The following is a 25,271-nucleotide window of genomic DNA, read 5'->3' as shown; positions in this document are numbered from 1 at the left end:
ATAGCATCTGTCACTTTATTCTCTTACAAGTGTTGACCTGTTACCAAAAAGGAAAAAGCCTCAGGAAATTTTTTGAATGACTCCAAAGCAAGCAAGTCTTTTAAGAATCCTGTAATAAGACACCTCTTTTTTTTTTTTTTTAAATGCATGTGATGCTTCTGTCCTTCTTACCTCTACCTGTTTTTCTCCTCCTCTTTTCACCCGCTGCAGTCCCAGTTTAATTTGCTGAACAACACCATGGATCAGAGTATCGGCAGCAGAGCGGCCTCTACGAGCCCGTACAACCCGGAGCATACCTCGAACGTCCCTACGCATTCTCCTTACTCGCAGCCCAGCTCTACGTTCGATGCCATGTCTCCTGCGCCCGTCATCCCATCAAATACAGACTACCCAGGGACACACAACTTCGAAGTCACATTCCAGCAATCAAGCACCGCCAAGTCAGCAACATGGACAGTGAGTGATCAGCGTTTTTATTATCCTTTTCCGCGTAAGTGCAGTCCGTCAAGTGTGAAAACTCTGAGATGTAGCTATGTTTTCATCCAGAAAAGCATCCCCGCCGTTACAGATGTTGCTAACTGTGCCCTAAAAGACGCAAATGCTAAATAACTCTATAGGCACGGCTAGTATGTCCATTATGTGTGTAACGCATGCATTGATAGTATCCAGCAGAATACTGACCGGATACATTTAGAAATATTAATCATGTTTGCATGAAATGGTGATATGGATATGGTAACTGTGTATTTTATGAAGACGGGCTTCTGTGGCACAACAAAAGTTTAATATTTAGAACCCAATTAATTATACACTAGGTTTTCTAGAGGCAGTCTGCGTGTATTGGTTTATCTTGTTGGCTTGTGATGAATCGGTCCACGGTGAGACACCTCAGTGATGCAGGAGCACAATTTAATTCATTTTGTAAAAAGGCAGGAATCGGCAACCTCTGGCCCTGCTGTGAATTTAAACTCTCTTGATGCCTTGAGGCTATCAGAGGATGATGGGGATGTTCTTCATGATAGCTGGAGTGCCAGAGGGTTGCTGAGCCCTGGCCAAAGGAGGGGATCATCCGGACAGTAAGTGTTGAAGAATCTGGGGTTTGGCTGAAAATGGTCCAGATCATTGTCATTGGTCATTTACTGTTTGGAAAATTCTATTAATGTAGTTGTTCTGTACTAATAATGACTCTGCTAACTAGCAGTGAAGACGGATAATGTGGATACAGCAGTGTTGGATTCTGTAAAAAGCAGGTTTTACATATGGGATCCCTATAGGTTCCCTTTCTATCAATCCTCAGCTCTTCTCCCAATTTTTGCCTTGATCGAAGTCCTGGGTCCTCTTTAATAAGCTATATGTGTGTGGAAGGTGGTAAAGGCGATGGTCGGAGGAGGCTGGGCAGTGGTTTATTTGATGTCCGAATTGGCTTGGCCCAGTGCTTCATTCAAACTTGGAACCGATGTCACCGATGGGGACACTCACCTTCACCTCGATTCACCTGCAATACGCTGTTCAGTGAACAAACCTTGCATCTGAATTCAGAAGGTGGACCACAAGAGCATTTATTACAGAAACCCTGTGTAGTATAAAATAATATTGCAAACGAAAAGGATTTCTTTTGGAAACACATTTATTTTATACTCTACTCAGAATGCATGAACTACCTTTTCAAGACTTTGTTACAGGTTCTCATTCATGGATGCAGCAGGCTTAATATTGCATTATTACTAAAAAAAAAATTAGCAATAATACATGTCAGCTGTTCTAACGAGTAAAGGGCTTGACTAATGTTTTTGCCCCAGTCACCAGACTAATTCTGAACCTGTGGATATTGATGAATAGGCAATATGTCGTATTGTTCTATGCTTACCGACAACATCTTTGTTTTGAAGCACAACAGTTCTAAACGTAAGATCTCTAAAGGTTTAGATGCCCAGGGCACAGGAAGGTTAGTCGTTAAAACCGTTTGTGGACATTAAAACTTCAAAGGCAACATCATTAGAACAAAGGTCCCCCGAACCTCAATGCATCGCTCCGCGTTATGATGTAATGTTGCGTAGTCAAAATAGCATTACTTGTCATGACATTGTGAAGGAGGTTAATATGGATTTGCTTCATTGGATGGTAACATCAGAAGCCAGTGGATAGTGTTACCATCTTCCTGTTAGACAATACTCTTGTCTCTTCACTAAATAAAGTGTCAGATTAGGATTAGAGGGTCTGTAGCTATGATGTCTTCATTTTGGGGTCTTCAACCTTTCTTGTAACAAGTGCTACTTATGATTAATAAAAAAAAATCAAGAGCTGCTTCAAAAAAGTATCCATATTCCAGACATTTAGTGTGCTGGCGTGGAGGTCCTTAGCGGCAGGTGGAGGGCTAAACCTCAAGTCCAGGTTTAAATAATTCTAATGCAGAATGGTGAGCGTAGCCAGATCAAACTCAGGGCAACATCCTTCTTAAATATTATTATTATTATTATTTATTGTTTTATGTGGCGCCATCAAATTCCGTAGCGCTGTACAATGGGTGGACAGGACATAACAATTAGTATGTAACATAACAAATTGACTTACAGAGAAAACAGGTGAGGAGGGCCCTGCTCAAACCACCTTACAATCTATACAATATAATTGGTACTCAAGGGCAGTCTATTATTTGGACATTGGAACATTTCATAAAGAAAAATGATGCACTAAAATATGCACCTTGAAGTAGTTTAGCGGTAAAAAAAGTACTTTTTGTTGCTGATTCATAATAACACTAAAAATGGTTGATCAAATGGGCAAACAGCAAGCAATTTAGATGAGGACAGGCCTCGTATCTACTTTGAGCTAAAAACAGTGACAGTTTAGTAGATGACCTGGGTTTGTCTAGACTTCTTCGTGTCGTCTCCCTGAGGGTTCCATGTTTGGAAGTCTGCAGGCATTAATCCATTGACAGGTGACTCTTTGGCTGGGTGAGCGCTTGCAGACAAACACGGAGCAAAGGGAAACTCCTATTAATACTGCTTGTCTTTGCTCAACTAATGTGTTGTTTTAGGGTCATGACACCGTTTCATTCCCTATAGAGTCAGCAACGTAAGATACACTTATACACAATATTGGAACGTCTAAAAACAACCCCGCTCCGAAGCTGGTTCTAATATTCACAAAGAGCATTTTTTTAGTGATTTATCTTTCTTCAGCCAGCTCAGATGTAATAAATCCCTGTACCTAAATAAACCCGGGTACGAATTTTGTTTTTCTTCTTTGTGGGAAGGAGAGGTGGCATAAAAACTGAAAATTAGGTTTTTGGCACTTCTTCATCATGCTAAACCCCCCTTGTGTTCTCAAGAGAAGAGTGAAAACGTAATCTTTGGCATACATGATGAGACATGCAAAAATCCGGTGTTCTTGTTGGGAGCTATCAGAACGGGATGCTGCAGAACGCTGTACAGGCTTGTTAAGGATTGACAGATATCATTGTTTACCTTTTTTAGGTATACTTCTTATATGGCAATATCCTTAATAAACGAGGGCCTCGGTGTGTCTATATTCATGGATACGGGTACACAATAGCCATTTCATATTTATACATAAATCTACTTACAAAACAGAAAATATGGCCTATATTTAGATTTCCAAAATAATAATTATGCGTAATTAAATTTCTGGGTTTACACATAACACACACAGTAAAGCTATAATTAAAAGGGTTCATCGTTAGTATGTTCATATTTAAGGGCATTGTCGGTGTTGTGTCCCTTTAGTGAATAGAACCCAGTGTGCGGTGTGCCGGTACAGATGCAATCTTAAATAGTCACTACAGGAATTGTTCTTTCGTGTAGTTTGCTGTGTGATTCAATAACATTAGAATCATGCATATTCTGAAAAGCGCACTCACAATACATACAGTGTCAAGAAAAAGCTGGTGAACCTTTGGAATTACCAGCATTTATGTATAAACGTGTCTTTAAACATAATATTTTGCGCATCTAAGTTGCAATAATGAACAAACACAATCTGTTTTAAGGAATAACACACACATTGTTCTATTGTTCTTGTCCATATTGAATACATCATTGAAACATTGATAGTGTGGGTTGGAAAAAGTATGTGATCACTTCAACAAAAGCTAATTGGAGTCAGGAGTTAGCAACCAGGAGTCCAGTCGAGGAAATGGGATTGGAGGAGTGCTTTAGAGTAACTTTGACATAAAAGAAACACTGAAACATTTTGAGTTTGCCAATCTCAAGAAGCATCTGCTAAAGTGAAGCATGCCTCACAAAAAATAAATCTCAGAAGACCTACAATCAAGAATTGTTCATTTGCATAAAGTTGGAAAGTGATGTCAGAGAGTTTACATATTCATCAGTCCACAATAAAACAAATAGTTTACAAATGGAGACCCAATCCGAGCCCAGACCTTAACCCATTAACCCAAAATGTTCTGGAATTACATCAACAGAGCCAGATATCCTAGGAATATGGCCAAGCTTATGTAGTTCTCATAGGGGACCACATGAATAGTCTAAAATTACTCCCGAATGTTGTGCAGATCTGATCCGCAGCTACCGGAAGCGCTTGTTTGAGATTATTGCTGTCAAAGGAGGTTTGCGCAGTTATTAAATCCAAGGGTTCACTTACTTTTTTCACCAGCACTGTGAATGTTTAATGGGTGCGTTCAATAAAGACATGACAGTTCATCATTATTTTTGTGTTATTAGCTAAGATACATTGTGTTTGGGACAAATAATGCAGAAAACCAGGTAATTCCAAGAGGTTAATTCCCATTTTCTTGCCACTGTCTTATATATATATATATATATATATATATATATAATTTATATATATATATATTATTATTATTATTATTATTATTATTATTATTATTATCATTTATAATGTTTATATATATACCTGACACAACTTGACTTTCCATCTAATGGACTCGCTGCTATTGTGGTAGATGTATGGTTTCACTATATTAAGCTTTTTGGTTTCACACACACTGGAACTCTTCATTTTTAAGCCTCATTGCATCTGTCACTAAAATAAGGCACTTTGTGAAAGTGATACACATGAGAGGCCCAGATGTCTGTTTTGGTAAATCCTGAAACATCATTGCAGTAGTTTTGCTTGATGTCAGATGCTAATTACTTTGTTACATAAGATTTGCTGACCTACTAGAGTCATAGCAGGTGTCCCGTAAAAAATATTGAATTGCACTTTAATGCTTACGATAGTTGAGCGGCCCCTTTACATTGTCACAGTGTTGCTTTTGGAAATGCATGGGGGGGATTCCGCAGAATGCCCCCTCCTCATATGCATTTGCCCTTCCCTGACCCTCAAGTATTTTTCATGCAGGGGATGTCATAACAAAGATCCATTTATTCATACAGATATGGTGGGCTTCTGAGGCCCCCGCTCGTGAGCTTACAATTAAAAGGAATAAAAGACATGTTTACACTTGTAATAACTTACTCATCTTGTGAAAGTGTAGTCTGTCAGAGGCAGTCTGCCATATATCAGATATGTATGGATTTTAACATATGGATAGTTGCAGCCCAATGGTCCACTTACCCGGGAGTTGGCAGGGGAGTAGAAAGATCCAGCAACCCAACGATCATGAGTATCTCGTGCAAGAAGAGAAGACATGGCCGTGAATATAATGCCAAGTTATATAGGTGAGCAGGATAAGCTTACCTTATGTATTGTAGAATCTTGTGCAAATTCCTGATTTGGTCTATTTATTCTTCTGTGTAGTCCACTTCCAGTAACCATTGGAGGTGCATGAATCGCTCAGGATCCCTACTAGATGGCAGCACAGCTCAATTTTGTGCAAGGAGTTCCAATGAACCTTTTAGTCTTGTAGTTTTGTACTTTTGGTCACTACAGACACTGTCTGAATGCTGAAGAAAACAGCACTCTGCACCAAAAATAACCACAATGGCTATAAAATGGCCCTGTATCTCCTGTGGTTTTCAGATGCTAAAGAAAACAACCATTAGTGCATCAGCCCACCATTATTTTCAGTGATTATCCCCAAATGCCAAGCAAACTAAACTCTCATAGACTGCAGTGTCAAGCATACTATGCAGGTCGCGCTCCAGGGTCACTCTAAACTTCCATATTGGATACAGTGCAAACTCTCACTTAGTCTCCAGCATTTATGATATACCGGTATTTTTTTCATTTTGTGTCAATATGCATATTTTGGGCTATGGAAATAGTTTTCGCTTTGCGTGTGGGACATTTTCCCAGAACATTAATTGTGTTAGCTGCTGACTCCCAAACCTGCACTGGAACATTAAGAAGTTGTAGGCAGATAAAACGTGGACCGACAGTCCTGAGTGTTGTCCAGTGCAGAGCTCATTTGACGTGATGAGTTTGTTTCAAGGAGTAATATTGAAGGAACAAGCACCGACATTTGGGATCGTAAAGACTCTTCCTCCCTACAGCCAGGTTTACAGTTACAGCCTCCTATTCTCTGACAGCACGGCAGGTGCCGGGCAATTTGTCAGCCGGAAGATTTATTGTTTCAAGCAGTGAGCGTATTGTATACACAACGAGAATTTGCAACTTTGTGTCAGCCAAAAAAACAAAAACAATATCCTGTTTGTGTGTGACCGCAGGTCTCGTACTGCACGATCGGCGAGGTCATCATGATGTTCTAAAGATAAACTGAAATAAAATCTGCAATTTTCACGCCATCTCTCCAGCTTCTTGTGGAATTTAATGGTTTACTGAGCATGACAAATTGTATATATGTTGGAGGTGCCATGTTAAAGTGACTGAAAACACGTTTTTAAAAGGCATAACTACTTTTGCCCCTGATAAAGAACCGTCATACACAATTTATTTGTTGTGCTATGATGTCATGCTAATGATGCTATCCATGCATGGAGAACATGTAGGTTCTAGTAGTTGTGTAGGAAATAGAATTTGCTGCCTTACCCACTAGACCAGCAGGTTGTCATGAAGATGAAGAAAGTCTATACTATATTATGTCTATCTATCTATATATATATATATATAATGTGTATGTAACAGTGGCACATTGACTTTTGAGAATTTCAACTTGTTTTTTTCTATTGCATTGCTACTGCAAGCAAGAATATTTATTCACACAGTAGAAAAGTAGTAACAAAAACACACAACGTTCACAATTACTAAACATATGCCTCATTATAACATACAAATCTAGTTAATTTTATAATATTTCCTAGAAATAATCTATATTTTAGATTTGTGCATTCAAATTTGGACAGATTGCAAATTTACTGAATTTTGGGAAATTTGGCGATTCGTACGAAGCCACAAAAACAGAGCCAAACCCCCAAGAATCGGACGAAAACGAAGCAATGAGCTAAGAATTTTCATCCAAAATACGAGGGCCCACATTCACATACATTCACTCACAGCGGTATGAACTCAGAGTGGCAGGCCCGATAGCAGTGGACCATATGCCCCTGCTGAGAAGTCCCCTCCTGAGTAAACACTCAGTAGAATGGATATCCGTCATATGTCCCCAGACGCAATAATTTGAATACTAAATAATTTTGAAAATAAAATCATCAAAACCTCAAGAAAAGTAAGAAAGACACTTCAATGGCGGTGCAACTAAACCTACTTAAGTACCCTTCCTTCTTTCACTAGAGGCAACCTGGGGTAGGAGACAAATGAGACAGAGGTCTAATTTTCTAACTCCTTTAAATAAAGAATCTATGCACCAGTTTGCATGCAGTAAAATGCATTGGCGCCCATGCAAATTGGACTCCAATATGTATTTTATATGGAAATGGGTTTGGAGCGGACCTTTAAAGGCATACTGCTGGGTCTACTTGGAGTTACTGAATCTCATGGACTAACATATGGTTTCGTAGACAAGTAGATATGAATTCATTGGGGGTTTTCTTATATATAATCCCAAACATTCACTTATTTCAGTTAATTGAAGTCCACGAGTCTTCTGATTCAAGACGTACACATTACACTTCCAAAAAGTACCAAAAAAGGTAAAATTACCCGGGATGGTTAGTAAAGCCTTCAGATTGTGTACCGCAATCCTCATGTATTCCAGAATCTGTCTTGACAGATTCACTCAAGCCAGTTAACGGTGTTTGCGGTCTGCAAGATGCTACATGCCGGAGTACAATGACAGACATATTATTATCACTTCTGTGCCGCTATCTTGTCCAAACCTGTCCCGGGACACAAATACAGCTGCCTGGTAGGAGTGCAAAAGAAAAAAAATTAACAGCTTACGGCTGCATTTTTCTCTCGCGCCCTCCTGCCTTGTCGGTGGCGGCGTTGGGATCCATTGATTCAACTCCTAGGCGAGTTTAGTTCAGCGCAGGATGGAATGTACGCTAGCGAGAGGGGGGGGTTACTATGGTGGAACGGGTGGGAAAATGTAATTGTTTGGGCAAATTATTTCCTTTAAGAAAGGAAAAAATGGAATAAGAAAACCCCAAAACAGACAAGTCTAGACGCTGCATCGTCAATAGCCGAAGATAACTACTATTTTATCAGTTGGAGATGTGTTGGAACACATCAGCTAGCGGTTCTCCAGCGAAAGGCTGCCCAATTTCCTTGTTTGTTTTCAGGACTGAAAGCAGACTCCGTAGTATAGCATATCGGTAATTGAACCTAAGTGCCTAAAAATACCTTTAACATGATTACAGATCATGGGAGTTAGCTGTATTTATTAACATTTTGGTACTGTTCTTGTTATGATATCTATCTATCTATCTATCTATCTATCTATCTCTATCTAACTGTCTATCTCTGTATCTATCTATCTATCTCTCTATCTATCTATCTATCTATCTATCTATCTATCTATCTATCTATCTATCTATCTATCGCTTTTAAATAGGTAATGCCAAACAGAGGAGAAGACAGGTACTGAGTGGATCTCCCATTTCTTTTGATCTGCCCTAACCTGACAGGGGATCATTGGGGTATTCCGCTTGCTACTGATCTTGGTTAATGCGCTGCAGCGGCAGGTTAAATACTCTGGACAGCTCCTTCAGACAACTTCTGACACTTAAGGCTGCGCTGAAACAATGTGTCCACACCCGGAATATATGGGTTATATGTTTTACATAGGTTTTGTGCTATTTATTAATCTAAAAGCTAAGTAATCATATAGCAGCAAGAAGTACATTTACTAAACATGAATCTGTCTCACGATCACAAATAAAGTAAAAAAAAAAATAAAAAAATAAAATAAAAATGAATATAGGAAATTCTAAAAAGCCACCTTAGATCCACCTTGGTGGGACTTCCATCAGGTCTTAAGTGGTTCCCTTTTTTTATTTTGCTATGTAATAATTTAATTAAACTAATTTGAGATTTAACGTATTGGTAGAACCTGGCCAGCAGAAACGAGGTGGAAATTACTGCGGTTTTGTACATTGAATTGAATAATAATAAGTACTTATTTTCATGCTTGTTAGGAGGACATAGTTCCTGACACTCAACCACTACATTATAATTAAGGAAGGGGAAAGGTTGTATCCTATGGAATTAAGGGACCGAAACGCATAATTTACCTGTTGGGACAATTTAACCTTTGGCGGCCACTTCCTGATTTGGAGGATACTCCATGTTTTGTCTCCAAGGTTTTACGAGGGGTTCTTCAGTCATCCTTATATTTTACAATATGCTGTAACTTGGACGTCGTACAAAACTAGTGTGGAACACGAAGCAAATATGTGTGGTTTAAGTTGATGTTATTGTTGAAGGATATTTGAGGAAGATCTCAGAGCTGTTACAACACGAGGAGGTTAACAGTAGAAACATGTTTGTGTTGGACTGTAGCTTTTTTTCTCTCCTGGGGGCAAATGGATCGCTATTTAGCGGAGGTTTATCCGTGTCATAACATGGCATAATGAGAGAATGTGTTACCTCAGAACTCGCTATAACGCACATCTCCTCTTCTGGAAATTTTATTTCCTGGGCATGTTCAGGATTGTCTGGGAATGTCTACATAAAAAGGTCCTTTGACTGCGCGTTAGCACCTGGCCACTAAGAATTTCCCCAAAATTGTTCATGATACATTGTTAAGAGGATTAGACATATGTCTGCATTGAATCATATAGTCTTTGTTTCAATTGGACTCTGGAAGTGGTCAAAAAACAAAACTAAACAAAAAAACGGGACTGTTGGGAGGTATGGAATACGTGTCGTATCAGACGAATGGAAACATTGGACGAAAGAAACTAAAAATGTGTGCAATACGAAAATCTTCGCCACCGCTGCCGCCATTTTAACTGCACTAAGAGGAGGAAAATCTCGCCATTTTAATTCAACTTCTGCTATTATTTACTGTTTCCATGGCAACCGGACGGACGAATGAGATTTCTTAACAACGAAAATGTTGGATGAATTTAGTCCGTACAGAAGACAAATTTCATTAAATACGAATAAAAAAAAATTTGCCCGAACAAACTTTCTTCCGGCGCCATAATTAGTCATAATTAATCATAAAAAAAATATCCTGCAGTTAACGCGTGACACGTATGGGACAAATCTGAAAAATGAAAATAATAATTGTTGTTTTCTCGTCTCTTTGGTAGTTTTTTGGTTCATTTTAATCCGTTTTCTGCCATGAAAAAATCATAGATGAAGTCAAAACAAAGTCCCGTTTTAGTGGCTAATTGCCGTAAAGCATAAGCTTACGTCTACGCGTTTCTTACGGCCCCCCAGGCCGGGATGACACTGACGGACATAATAGGCAATCATTCAATCAATTAGCCGCGTGTTACACGTAGGCTACGCCTCACAGGCAGGGAGAAGATTGATTACAGAGGAACAGAGCCTGCCATATATGAGAATTATCAGCTGGTGGGGTTCCGCGGACCGTTTTCCAGATGATTGTAAATAGCAGCCTCTTCCGTGTTGAAATCGAGACGCGTGACGTGTCAAACTATGTTTATGCCTCCGCTATCTCCATCCAAGCGGTAAACTACCTTCCTTTTTCTGCCCCGTAGTTCTGTAGAGTCACTGGCTTCCATTTCTGAGAAATGTTTTTCCCCAAAGTATCATCAAATATAACAGAGTGCTTGTAAGATGTATCAAGCGCAGGAGCAGGCAGACGTATTTGTTAATGGTGTTATGGGGACATATTTTGGGCCCCTAGGTGAATATGTTTGGGAGACATATCTTAACACATGTCTACTTACCAACCATTACACAGTATTGCATCGGTCCCGGTGATTTGGGCATTGCGTTTCTAGCACTCCTGAGAACAAGAGCTCAACTAATGGGACTGTCCCAGAATATTTAAGAACGTTGGCAGCTATCCAGGTGTGATGTGTCTGGTTCCCTGGTTGCAGAATACATTGTTTCCAGCTGAAGTCTGTAGGCCACACTTACAGATATAACAATTAAGAGAACGGCAGGCATTATAACAAACAGGCTATGCAAAGACTTGTTATAAATGAGTAATTATTCCAGCTGCCGTTGGAGGTTCCTTCAAAACCTTTTGGGAAGAAAGAAAAAACAATAGGTAGGTGGATTCTACAGCCAGGAGGAGATACGTCAGATCTTTAACACCGCTTCTGCCCAAGCTCTGTTATCATAGATGTGACATCAAACACATGATATATTATTAAATCTCAACAACAACATACAGAGCCGGCATCTCTTGTTGTTTTACAATGAACACAAACATTTTCATTTCGTTCTATCTGTAGCTGCGTGCGCCAAGAAGTTCACCAAAAAACACAAAAGAGTAGACGCAGGGCTGTGTATAAACGTTATCATCACACGTGAAATATACCATCTAATAAAATGGACCCGTTTGTCTTCCTACCCGTCACCCGTGGAGGTTTCTTTACTGTATGATACATTTGTTGATGAAGCGTACGCAGGTGATAGGTAGGGAAATGTATAAATGTATAATAGGATACTGTATCTTTTTTTAATTGTATATCTTTGTCCATTATGATGTGATGATGGGAGTCTGATGGCATGAAGTGTTACACTGTATGTCCTGAAGAAGCGCTTCATAGTTGCTACTCGTGCTACTTCTAATTCGTCGCCTTATGTTTTTGGATATACACTCACTGGCCACTTTATTAGGTACACCTTGCTATGACCGGGTTGGACCCCCTTTTGCCTACAGAACTGCCTTCATTCTTTGTGGCAGACTTTCAACAAGGTACTGGAGACATTCCTCAGAGATTTTGGTCCATAGGACATGATGGCATCACGCAGTCGCTGCAGATTTGTTGGCTGCACATCCGTGATGTGAATCTCCCCTCCACCACATCCCAAAAGTGCTCTGTTGGATTGAGATTTGGTACCTGTGGAGGCCGTTGGAGTTCAGCCAACTCATTGTCATGTTCAAGAAACCAGTTGGAGATGATTTGAGCTTTGTGACACGGTGCATCATCCTGCTGGAAGTCGCCATCAGAAGATGGGTACACTGTCAAATTTACAAATACCCCCGGTGTGTGTCTAGAGTAGCATTTAGGTGGTACTTCCCCCTTACTGGATCCTTTCTACACTTTGCTAACTGCCCAGTGGTGGGGCAGGGTATCAAAAAGAAACCCTATATACCTTTTTGGCCTCACCGCAGGCCCGTCATGTTCTGATAGCATTTTGAAGAATAATACAGCATATAATGACAAAAAGGAACAATCACTTAAGAGATACCAGGTGGTTGGAACCGTCCTTTAGACATGCTAACAAAATCCAAGGCAAGTCCTTTTAATTTTCAATCATAATCAACATCGAGTTTCTCTGAACTTGTCTCGGCAGATCTCAACGATGAGCCAAATGGTGCGTAAAGGCCCTTTTTAGCTCCAGGTGAATTTTTGGGATCATTTTTTAAGGTATATTGCCTGTCCTGACACGCTCGAGGATAATCTTTAAAGAAATATAAAATAAATATATCTATCTATTTATTCCCTTCACTCTGGGAGTCAAAGCATGGAATAAAAGGCGCGCTTTATTAATCAAAGTGTAAAGCAAACTTTGGAATAAATCAAAGACTACACGTCGCCCATTGATGTACTATTAACAACGCAGACCACTTAGAATGGGCTTGTTTGGGATTAGATTTCCGCATAAATATTTGAATTACTGGAGTTTTTACAATAAATAGGATTGTATAGGTTTTTTTTTAACAAAAAAGCATATAAGGACAGAGAAGTGGGGTCATAGATACAATTAATTTTGCTTTGTAAGTGGTGAAAATTAGCCACATGCGGACAATTTCAATTTCAACATGAATTAAAACCTCAATTACTAGACCACAATGTTACAACATGCCTCTGGACACATTGATATAATGTCAGCCTTGGAAGGTTTATCCTCCGTAAAGGTTTAGTTGATACATTTCTTATTTTTTATAAAGGTTTTTTTTTTATTGCTTCACTTGCATATAGTAAGTGAGATGGTTTAATCAGCGGACACTCTCACTACAGGACAAACATGTCCTACTCCTACTTCTGCTTGGATCGCTGTGACACGTTGCTACCTCTCTAACAGCACAATTTCATCTTTGATTGCAGTATTCTCCGCTGCTGAAGAAGCTCTACTGCCAGATTGCCAAAACGTGTCCCATTCAGATCAAAGTCTCCAGCCCACCTCCTCCTGGCACCGTCATCCGGGCAATGCCAGTCTATAAGAAGGCAGAACACGTAACCGAAGTGGTGAAGCGCTGCCCCAACCATGAGCTGGGACGGGACTTCAACGATGGTAAGAACTTCAATGATGACAAGGAGAAGGGGGCTTTCAAAGTGGGTTAGAGAGTGTGGGCTAGCCATTACTGAGGAAGGTCATCGCTCTCAGTAGTAGATGTATAGTAGGTGCAGTTATCGCACCTAAAACCGTATATCCCTTCAGGGTCCACCTGCAGCAGTACGCCATGTCCAGGTGGGTCCAGCTGTGCAGATAATGTCAGTTAAGTGTTATTTGTTTGTACAGTGCTTAATATGCATTTAATTATCGCTACGTTTTAACAAAATAGCCATAATAATAACCCTTTATCCTGTGATTTTAGGTCAGTCTGCACCCGCGAGTCATCTCATACGTGTAGAAGGAAATAACTTGGCCCAGTATGTGGACGACCCAGTTACCGGAAGGCAAAGTGTTATGGTGCCCTATGAACCACCGCAGGTAACCGTCTTGAGATCATTCCTCTTACGCTATGAACGCCCTTTAATGATTTGGATGCCACTACAATGTTTCTTCAGATTGAATCATTAAGTATAATGGCTGGCATTTTATGTGTTAATGATGAAACAGCAAGTACCCTCCTGCCATTGGAAAAGTGTCATTTTTTGGTTTGTGTTATTAGTTTTTCTTTGTATATTCTACCATTTTAGTGTCAGTATGGTAAGCGGTATTATTATCAGTAATAATTGTCATTAGGTGCGTGCGCGGATATCCCTTGGAATTATACGTATGCCGCTATTTAAGCGTTGGGTAAGAAGGCGCCGGCGCTGTGATTGCTGTATATAATATACACTTGTGTATAGCTCCCTCTAGTGTACAAACTTTGAATAGTCACTGTGCAAAATGTCACTTTAGGGGTTTTGCTCTGTTTCTGGCATCACAGTTGATTAAAATATATGGCAAGAATCAGTATAAACGTGTAAAATATATGAGGGGATGCAGCAGGAGACCCCAGCTGTCATTAACTTCAATAATTCCCTTTTTCAACACCTGATCAGGTTGGCACAGAGTTTACCACCATCCTCTACAACTTTATGTGTAACAGCAGCTGCGTCGGAGGAATGAACAGACGACCGATTCTGATAATTATCACTCTGGAGACAAGAGAGTGAGTTGGTTTTATTATTATTATTAATATTATTATTATTATTATTTATTGTCTCTATTTGGTATACGCTGCTTGATGAATGCGCTTAAGAAAAACACAAGGTTACGTTCAGATCACGTAATGATGATCAGCTTTGCACATTTATTTTCCAGCGGATCCCATATGTTTAATGTATACTGACATTCATGTTACGGCTGATAACTGTTGCATAGTAGAGAGTAAATACTGCTGATATCTGCTGAGTTACCGTTTCAAATCAATATGGCACCAGGGTTCACCTTCAGATACCTGCCATCCAATTACCCTCCTAGGAAACCCCATGAAGTCTTTAGTCAAAGTTGGTATCACTCTGGTTCAGAGGGCGGTCCAATAAAATCCAGTTGAAGACTGAATAGAACATTGAAGTTGTTACAGTTATTGCTGGAAATTCGTCCAAGTGCTCCCAACTACATCTATGAAGCAACTTAATGGCGCAAGGAATTGGTGCCTAACTAAACCCACTCTGTAAATCTCTAGTTGAGTATTTTCAGTGGTGTATTGTGGTCTAGACCAACTAGGACCAGGGCAGTAGGTCCAGGGGGCTTGGTCGCCCTATTGAGCAATCAGGCCACTGAGTATTGTGTAGCTGGTGACCCATGGACTGCATGTGGCCGTCAATAATGGCCTCCAGGTTAACAAAACCGGTGTTCCTGTATCCATATTTTTAACTCGTATGTTGTGTACAAATCGCAGTTGTCCTGACTGGGTAATGCATCTTAAAGGAAATATAGTTTGTATTTTTTCTATTGCTGTGTAGTGGGCAAGTACTGGGGAGAAGGTCATTTGAAGGTCGCATATGTGCCTGTCCCGGCAGAGACCGCAAAGCCGATGAAGATCACTTCCGAGAACAAGCAGCTCTAAATGAAACGGCTGCCAAAAACGGAAACGCAAACAAGCGCAGTAAGTGAACAGCACATAAGATGTTTCACATCATGGGAAAGTTAAAGGGATTTAACACATGAGAGTCCCAAGTGCCTTGGTGCCAATAATGAGAACCTCAGGAGCGTGTCTTTATCTTCCTGCCTCATACACACATTGTTAAACCATTGCACACGCATGCCAAGGTAACACACCTGTGTGTGTGCGTAATGAACAAACACAATCATAGTGATAGCCATCAACAAACTCTTCAGAAGATAACCCACCTTAAACTACAGATTTTCAATGTATGCCCACTATAAAGTCTTAATAAAGTCACCGCAATATACATTATATGGAAAAGTTATAGATTGCCTTTTAATTCCTAACGATACCATCATTAACTTTTAGTGCCCAAGCTGCTACATTGTTTAGTAGTGTAAAAAGTATTAAAAAAAAGTAATAAAATAGTGTATTTGAGTAACTAACCAATTCCTTGCTCAACTGCAGCATGTAAGCAGAGTCCGCAGGGAGTTCCATCGCTGGGTGTCAACATTAAGAAAAGGAGACATGGAGAAGAGGAGATCTACTATTTACCTGTAAGGAAAATCCCTATATCTTCCCCTGTGTTGTTGTTCGCAGCTGCTTTGGGGTTAACATATCTGAGGGGGGCATTGGGACACATTCCTGCCCTCCTGTCTGGAGGTAGTGATGGTTTATTTGGACATGGTGTCCTCTAAAAGGGACTCTTGTATTTATACCCCTGGCTATGTAAAATTATACAACAGGGTAAAATGATGCCAGCAATTGTTTTGGATTAGTGTGTGTGTGTGTATATGATATGGTTGTTATATGTCATATGTTTCTCCTTGTCCAGGTCCGTGGCCGGGAGAACTTTGAAATCCTTATGAAGATCAAAGAAAGCCTGGAGCTGGTGGAGCTGGTGCCTCAGCAACTGGTTGATTCTTACAGACAACAGCAACAGCAGCTTCTGCAGAGACAGTAAGGATGGGGACATGTGGTTAATAGACATAAAATAACTAGTTGTGTGAGTCTTGTGACATGAAGAGATATTGTATGATTGTGGAGGACACACCAGTCATCTCCAGAACAAGACTGCGTGGAATGCGTGTGTATAGAGATCAAAGGGACACGGTAAGGGAAGAGCCTGGAAAGCGGCTTATTCTTATCCCAGATGGCTCCAGAGGTCACATGACGACATGTATGTAAACATAGCCTGGTGGCCCCTCTCCTGATAAGAACAGTTGGAGAAAGAGGTCAGTGGTTTTGGATGAGACCTGCAGCAATAGCCACTTCAGGGTAACATGGAGATTCATGGACGTATAATCCCTAAGGAAGCAGACGAGAAGCCAGGTGAACTTCCCGTTACTGTTCTTACACGGGGGTTTACATTACAATCAATTTGAACTTAAGTAACAAGTTACAGAACATGTCACGGTGATCAAACAGCAGCAACGAATGCCTTGTGACCAATTGTATTATTATTATAGAATATATCCTTCTCTCAAAACACAAATCCGTCCCGGGATTGTTAAATGATCTAAGTGCAGTAAACCTCTTTTCTAAAATGCCAAGGTAACCATTAGCCAAGTGGCGTTTAGTCTTCTTCAGTAGATAACATTAGTTTGTCCGTGCCATACCCATAACGAGTACCTTCGTGTCTTTTACAATTTATGTTTTGCTGTTTCCTTGCAGAAGTCATCTGCAGTCTCCGTCATCGTACGGTCCCGTGCTGTCTCCAATGAACAAGATACATGGAGGGCTCAACAAGTTGCCATCCGTCAACCAGTTGGTGGGGCAGCCAAACCAGCACGGCTCAAACTCAGGCCCCAACCTGGGGCCAATGGGTAAGGAACATCTTCTTGTTCTTCTTGCTTTTTTATTATATTAGGTATTATCTCACTTATCTTGTATTTTCACCTCACACAGTGAGGTCCATCTAGTCAATAAAAAGATTGGGGGGTATGATGCTGCTGGGAATTGTGTTCCATCTCTAGTAATGGCACCCATACTGGTTCCTGTCCTCATATATTATCTTTATGGTATTAGTTGTTATGCCTTCAGTGTATTCTCATTTCTGTTCATGTTCCTTTGTCTAGGTCCCGGCATGTTGAACAATAATCATATGCAAAGTAATGGAGAAATGAGTGGCGGCCATTCCTCTCACTCCATGGTTTCTGGGTCACACTGCTCTCCTCCACCTCCGTACAATGCAGATCCCAGTCTTGTCAGGTACATGTAACTGTATGTATGTTTTCTCATCCCGTGTAACTGCGTGAACAACGCCACAGCACCAGGCCACACCGCTGCTAATTACCCCAACCCATCCTTAATTACCCCAACCCACCCTTAATTACTCTAACCCACCCTTAATTAGCAATTCACTATGTAAATGACACACATAAAAAATGGAAAGAATAGTTTGAATCTACCAAAAGAATGAAAATAATATGTTTCAGTATCTGCAGCATGTTTTTCCATTTATAAACCGAGAACTACAGAACATTCTAGAGTAACGATCACTAGTAATAGGAAGGATGATGATATTTTACAACCTACCATTTATGTGAATGAGCGCGAATGAGAGTCCCATGGAGAACTCTTCTGAAAATATACATTCCCACCGGGTGGGAAGTCATTTATTAAGCAAATAAAGATACTTGCTTCGTGTTTTCTATGTACTACAACCAGATAAGACACTTGTGTTAATACCGCTACAAAGGGAACTGTGCGATTCGAGATCCTAGTACACAGAACCGGATAAAATAAATGTATTCATTTACACAATTTCTGCTGACCCAGAATTTGTTTATAATATACTTTATGACGCTCATTTTGGGACATTATGTAAGGCAGAATCAGGCATATTTATTTATAAACTCACTTCTTCGAAGCAAGCTTCTTTTTCTCAGCCCTGCTTTAGCTTTAAAACAAGTAAAGTATTTAAAAACACATTTTAAATGTACACAATGCAGGTAAGTAGAACTGTGTCATACGCATCACTTAAAAACTGCTGAACTGTTTTAAAAATGTTAACTTTAGGGTCGTACAACTTATTTTTTATAACAAATACTGGAACCAAAGCGGAAAGAAAGGGTTCGAAGAGCAAAACGCAGATATAAATGATATAATAAAATATAACTTTTCATTCATAAACCTAAACGTAAATGAATGAAAATAAGCAATAATGAATAAACCCTCCCTAATATGTATGAAATAAATCACTAGACACTGACATGACACATATGCATAATATGTATAATCAGGGCCTTGCTTTCCTTTTCGGTTTTGGTATCTAGTTGAACGGGTTATCCCCCAATTCATTATTCTGTTTATTACCTAGCACACCTCTTTCTTTTTTTGTAACAAACACTGGGGTTTTTTGCCTTCTTTTGGATCAACAGCAACAAATTAACAGATACAGGAAAGGCTGAACTTGATGGACACATATATAACTATGTAACTATGTAACTGTAGCAGCGCAGGAAAGGGTCGATAAAAAGTACATTAAGGACTATTATGTATAAAGAGCGGTTCAGGGACAAAGTTCTTAATGTGGATCTTCACCAGCGGGATGTTCCTTTTGACCGTTCCGCTCACAGAACCTTACCCCAGAACCGCTATTTCCTACAAACCCACATTTTTCTGTGAAACCACTCAATTTAATGCTTCCCGGGGTATAGAAAGCCTTAGTATAACAAGAGATGCATGCGGGACCCAGAGTAACACAGCCGTGGACATGTTTCGGTCACCCTTTATCTCATCTCACCCCATATAGTCATTTTCACTTTAAGGTTAATAAATCCCACTTCATCTATGGCAGTTTTTGAAGTGCTGAACCAAGAACAGTGAGCGAACGCTTTTGAGTTCCCATCATATGTTTCGAAGTTAATCTTGCTTTATTTTTCAAACTCTTTTTTTTATGTTTCTGCAGTTTTTTAACAGGATTGGGGTGTCCAAACTGCATCGAATATTTCACATCACAAGGTTTACAGAATATTTACCACCTGCAGAACCTAACTATAGAGGTAAATGCATCGAGGAACAATTGTTTTCTGGCTAGGCTGCTTAGAGGGCAACCGGTGCTGCCCAAAATAAATCATCTCCAGCTGCACGCCTCTGGCATTGTCTGATATTCCTGTGTCTATATGTTGTTTTAACAAAAACATAGACAATTCAGCAGTTTTTAAGTTTGTTTTTTTTTTTTTAGTTTAGCTTACGTGTCTTGGCATTTATCTCAAAGAACAAAGTATGGCTCAATACACATTAAACTCCTCTCTAGAAATGCATAAACTTTCCGAAACCGGGAAAACTGTGGTCTATTTGGGGCTCATCAAGAGTTGGGCAAATGAGATTAATGTAAATTTCTCCAGCATGAAGGCTGGCTCTGGGTTAAAATAAGATGGACAAAACACATAATTTATTCTCTTTTTGTACTTAAATTTTTTTTTATAAAGATTAAATTAAAAATAAATAAAAAATCTGTAGCCGGATGACGTTCCTCTCACCTAAAAAGTAAAGGAGTAAATGTTTCGGCATGCAGGGAGAATTAGAAAAATCTCATAAACTGGTTAATTCTACAAAAAAAAAAAAGGAATGTTAAATCCTCATATAGACTTTTCTAATGTGTTATAAAGTGATGACAGGTCCACTTTTCTGGAAGGTTGATCGTGAATTGTGGGAGAAAATGTTCTGGGGGTATATATTATACAGCCGTGTCCATCGAATACAATGATAACAGTGAGAATGATAACTCTTGTTATAAAGGAATACGTAGACACAGGCATTCCCGCTGCTATGCGATAGGATTTAGGATGGCTGAGCATTACAGAGCAGGAGAATTACACTCAATGTAGTTTGAGACATAGTTTTATTTTCGTATCCTTAAAACTGATCTACGTGGCAGAATACCAATGATAAAGCTGTGAGCTGCTGGCCTTCATCGATGGACAGTGAGTTGTCTTGTGTGATGGCTTCGCGATATGGGCTGTGGTGTGGTTGGCGCATGACCGTTAGTTCTGGAAATAAACTCTATACAGTGCTTCCAGCTTGACTTTTCACTCCTTTTGCCCCTTTTAGGATCTTGGAGCACTGAAGATCCCAGAGCATTACAAAACCATCATATGGAGAGGCATCCAGGAGCTCAACAAGAGCCACGATTACGGAGCACAGCAGCTCATCCGGTCAAGCAGCAACGCTTCCACCATCTCCATTGGCAGCTCCGGTGAGCTCCAGCGCCAACGTGTTATGGAGGCTGTACATTTCCGTGTGCGTCATACCATCACCATTCCCAACCGGAATGGTGCAGATGACTGGGCAGACTTTGGATTTGATTTACCTGATTGCAAATCTCGTAAGCACTCCATAAAGGAAGAGTTTGCGGAAAATGACATCAACTGATAAAATATTTTAACAACCAGTGATGAAGCAGACCAAAAATAAGTCCATCTTGATAAAGGCAAAAGAGATACGGAAAAACCCGTGTAAAGATCATGAGCTCTACAAAAAAAAAAAAAAGCCAAGACTGTATTGGTAACTGAGCCAAGCCCCCCAATAAATCAGGGTGTAATTAGAGTGCATACATCCAACAGTTATCATGATCAGAAAAAGTAATTGAGGGGTTCAGCTGGTTGGATCAAACCATCAGAACTTGTCTGTAGATGGTCTTATAAAAAAAAAAAAAAAAAGGTTTTGGAAGAGGAAGGCTTGTTGGCCAACTTCATTTAATACACAAAAGTGAAAATATATTCTCTTTTATTAAGGCTATCCCCACTGTCGGATGAATTGTGTATCAGGAAGATCCGGTGGAGTCGCACAAATACAGGAGGTGCACCTATATCCAGATGTCTGCCGTCGACTGTATTAAAAATAGAGTAAAAATGGATGACTCTCTTTCATGATGACCTGCCAAAAAAGTATTTTTCAAAGCTTTTCAGTTCTCTGTGTGACATTTTTAAGACCACCTTTCGAACGGGGTTCCCAGCACATGAACGCAAACAGGTCCGGTCAGTCTCGATTCCGCTGCGTTTTAGGGGCACACACAACTGTAATATAGAGGCATGAACTGTCTTTGACCTGTGGAAACAATGTATATATTTATGTTCCTCGCCTTTAATCCTTGGTGTTTTGTATGTGTTTTATTTATCTGTAAGATAAGATGTTGTAAACCTGTCGCTCCACCCGTCAGATATCCATCATGTGTGATCTGGACTACGGGACATCTAGTTCTCCAGTTGGGGCGGACTATAATTCCCATTATGTTGGCCATTAAAGTCCCCGGCCCGAAATGCTAGAAGAACCCGATTCAGAAGTATGATGGGTTTGGAGTTTGGTTTTTTTTTGTTTTTAGTTTTATTTTGTACAGAAATGGAAAAGTTGCTGATTTCCGACGGTGTTAAAATAAATATGATGTACGGTTTCAGTCTGTGCTTTTATCATACAATAATTAATACTTTTTAGGTTTAAGAAAAAGTTACGATCACATTAAAAAAAAAAAAAGGTATATTTCAGTTAAATAGGGGGAGAAAAAAAACTTTTATGCTGTAGGGTTTTAATTTTAAACAAGATGCTGCATCTCCCATTTTTGATACTAAATTCAGACTTAATATGAGATTGGAGAATTTTACTTACAATTTCCTGTTTTTTAACATTGCTGTTTTGTTTTTTTGAAACCCATAAGTGAAATTTATTCTCTTTAAAAGGTTTGTCCTCTAAATAGGCATTTCGGAGAACGTTTAAGCAGGTTTCACATATTTAGCATTTTCTTTGCTCTTGCAGTTATAGATTTCAATCATCTCACTAAAAATGGTTATTGATAAAAGCTGCCAGATAATGATTTTCTTTTCTGCATATAAACCTCACTAAAAAACCTTAACGATGGAAAATTTAGGACAAAAGTGGGGAAAAAACGCTTGTAAGGAAGTATCTTTAATAAATTTGCTTAGACCATCGCTGTCCCAACTAAGTACTGATTCTGGCCCAAGCTAACCCAGGTCATTGTAAAACTTGCTACAAACTCGAAAGAGAACTCACTCTGCCTGGAAACACTCCAGTGTATCTACAACTAAACTCATGTAATAATAACATGCACACAATATGGGGAGAGAAAAGGAACCAAAATGCAGCATATATTATATATATATATATTTCACGCTAACCGCTCAACATAGATACCGGCTAACATTACTCATTTTAATTGTTCAGGTTTGGTTGAATACATTAAAAGGGAAGATTTGTCGGAGAATCTTGTCTTTGCCCATTTCATTGATGATCTGTTTTAAATGTTTTGTTGATTTAACAGGCAGAACATTGGGGAATCTTTGGATGTTAATGTTTTTTACCTAAAGGGGGATAAATCACCTGTTCATACTTCCCACGCCTTCCTAGGGAAATCTATCAGGGCTCTATCACCTAAACAGTTTTTGCCATACATAGCACTATATGCATTCTTGTCGCTGGAGCGTATCCATTTTACTTTGGGCTAATACGGCTATGACCGTTTTTCTAATCTATGAATGTAAAGGTCCGCATATTTCACTTTTTGTAAGCGATACATTATTGAACCTTTTGAGTGCCGTCAGTGAGACATATGGCATATCAATGCAGCACGCAGCTCCGCATTTGGCACTGAAAAGATTTTGGTTTTAGTCGAATTTAACATGTTTTAAGCATTTTTTCTTTTTTTTTTTATGTATATTTTGTTCAGAACGCCTTGCAGGGTAAGGTGATTTTCTGTATATAGACATTGAAATGATGTGACCGCAGAGGTTTGCTTACATAAAATGCTTTTTTTTGTTGCATAAAGAATCAGGAGTTGTATTTTTTTTTTTTAAATAAAAATGAAAAATGTTTGTTGTAAATGGTTTCTTGGTCCATGAACACAGGCGGTCATAATTGGGATGGAATTTCTAGAGCCTTTGGCACACGCTCATTCCTATACATATCCCATTAATGCCGTTGATTGAACAATAATTTATCCTTTGATTTCCGAACCATAAAACATGTATGATGTTTATCCAGACCCCGCATAGGCCGTGGCGGCGGAGACCCCGGGTAACACGTGGATGAACCGAAACTGCTGCAGCTATTTAATAAAAGCACTTTAATGCTTTCTATCTCATTCTATGTCCTCAAGGTGATCCAGTACTTTCTTTGGCAGTATTAATTCACGTACTCCACACTCGATTGTTCATACATTCTTTTAAAATGTAACAGCAATGGAAATGTATTTTTTTTTGTTGTGATCGCTGTTTTGTTCTCGAACGTCACATAATAAAACAACAATCTGGTCTTGTAATGTTTTGCCGGGTGTTTGCCTTACCGACTCCCGACAGGCTGAGTATTTTCTCTCGGTATTGGGTTTTCGTTCAAGCCGTATCGTCACCATTACCGCTGGCGAACGATAACGGCCTATTCTACCAGCTGCTGCAATGAAAACAAAATGGGTTTGAACAAAGATTTTATTATACAAATTATTTTTTTTAATTGAGGAAAAACTACAATAGGCTCGTACTGGGCAAATACGAGTTTGTAATTTAACAGGTACGTTCTGATTTTTTATATATTTTACGTACTATTGGCTCAAGATTATTGCTTCTGAAATTTTGATGTGTTCTTCCTGGTAGACAAGCTGCCTTATATTAATACAACTAGAAGTTATTCTAGCATAAAAGTACGAGGCTTTAAAGCAAACACCTCTGTGGGATTCTACTTATTATTACTGAGCAATAAATGACTCCCCGTTTTTCCGGGGGAGCCACAGCCTTTTGCAGCATTTATTCCACTTTTGCCTCTATTATGCCCTTTCTTACGGTTCTAAGGCTATTGGCAGATATGAGAGATATGCTGGAAAAACCGAGCGGCCCAAAGTGCCCAAATCCCTGAAAACAGCCACTAATACAGAGTATAATGCGTTTCTATTATTGTGCGAGTATAATACATGACATATTCACAAACAGATATAAGCCAATTAAACCGGGTATCAGCGGTCATTTAGTATTTTATTGAAGGTCTACTCATCCTTTTCCACAGGTGTCATACAGAAGCCAAAGTAAAACATCCTACATACCTTATTCTAATAGCGCATCATACCCCAATCCTCAAAGAGCACTAAAAGGAGACGTTATATAAAAAATAAATAAGCAAGAATCAGTTAGCGAGAGGGAGCGTGAAGTATGATTTCTGCTCCAAGAAGGGAGACGTCTCGTACAGACCTGCGAGACCCACTAATGTGATCAGAGGAAGGCAAGGCTTCGGGGTGATGTAAGGCAGGTCAGTATATCAGGGTGATCCTCTTCTGGGTGATGTAAGGCAGGTCAGTATATCGGGGCGATCCTCTTCTGGGTGATGTAAGGCAGGTCAGTATATCGGGGCGATCCTCTTCTGGGTGATGTAAGGCAGGTCAGTATATCGGGGCGATCCTCTTCTGGGTGATGTAAGGCAGGTCAGTATATCGGGGCGATCCTCTTCTGGGTGATGTAAGGCAGGTCAGTATCTCGGGGCGATCCTCTTCTGGGTGATGTAAGGCAGGTCAGTATATCGGGGCGATCCTCTTCTGGGTGATGTAAGGCAGGTC

General features: G+C 39.7%; 1 protein-coding gene across 3 annotated transcripts; it reads left to right on the top strand.

The window, feature by feature from the left end:
• The first annotated feature begins 205 nt into the window (after positions 1-205).
• On the top strand, positions 206-22,181 carry LOC128470107 (tumor protein p73-like). Of its 3 annotated transcripts, XM_053451943.1 has the most exons (12): positions 206-456; positions 13,506-13,692; positions 13,997-14,112; positions 14,670-14,779; positions 15,576-15,718; positions 16,187-16,275; positions 16,554-16,678; positions 17,393-17,544; positions 17,797-17,929; positions 19,632-19,725; positions 20,777-20,921; positions 21,460-22,181. In XM_053451943.1, exons 1-12 carry the CDS (start codon positions 238-240, stop codon positions 21,561-21,563), a joined length of 1,617 nt encoding a protein of 538 aa, XP_053307918.1. In that variant the 5' UTR covers positions 206-237; the 3' UTR covers positions 21,564-22,181. The 3 variants fall into 3 exon arrangements, with proteins under 3 accessions (XP_053307918.1, XP_053307917.1, XP_053307919.1); XM_053451942.1 differs by lacking the exon at positions 21,460-22,181 and having other exon boundaries at positions 20,777-21,154; XM_053451944.1 differs by lacking the exons at positions 19,632-19,725; positions 21,460-22,181 and having other exon boundaries at positions 20,777-20,931.
• Positions 22,182-25,271: the final 3,090 nt, after the last annotated feature.

Source organism: Spea bombifrons, chromosome 12, assembly GCF_027358695.1.
Source record: "Spea bombifrons isolate aSpeBom1 chromosome 12, aSpeBom1.2.pri, whole genome shotgun sequence".
Classification (NCBI taxonomy): Eukaryota; Metazoa; Chordata; class Amphibia; order Anura; family Pelobatidae; genus Spea; species Spea bombifrons.
The sequence above is the reverse complement of the archived record's forward strand: the minus strand, read 5'-3'. Positions and strand labels throughout refer to the sequence as shown.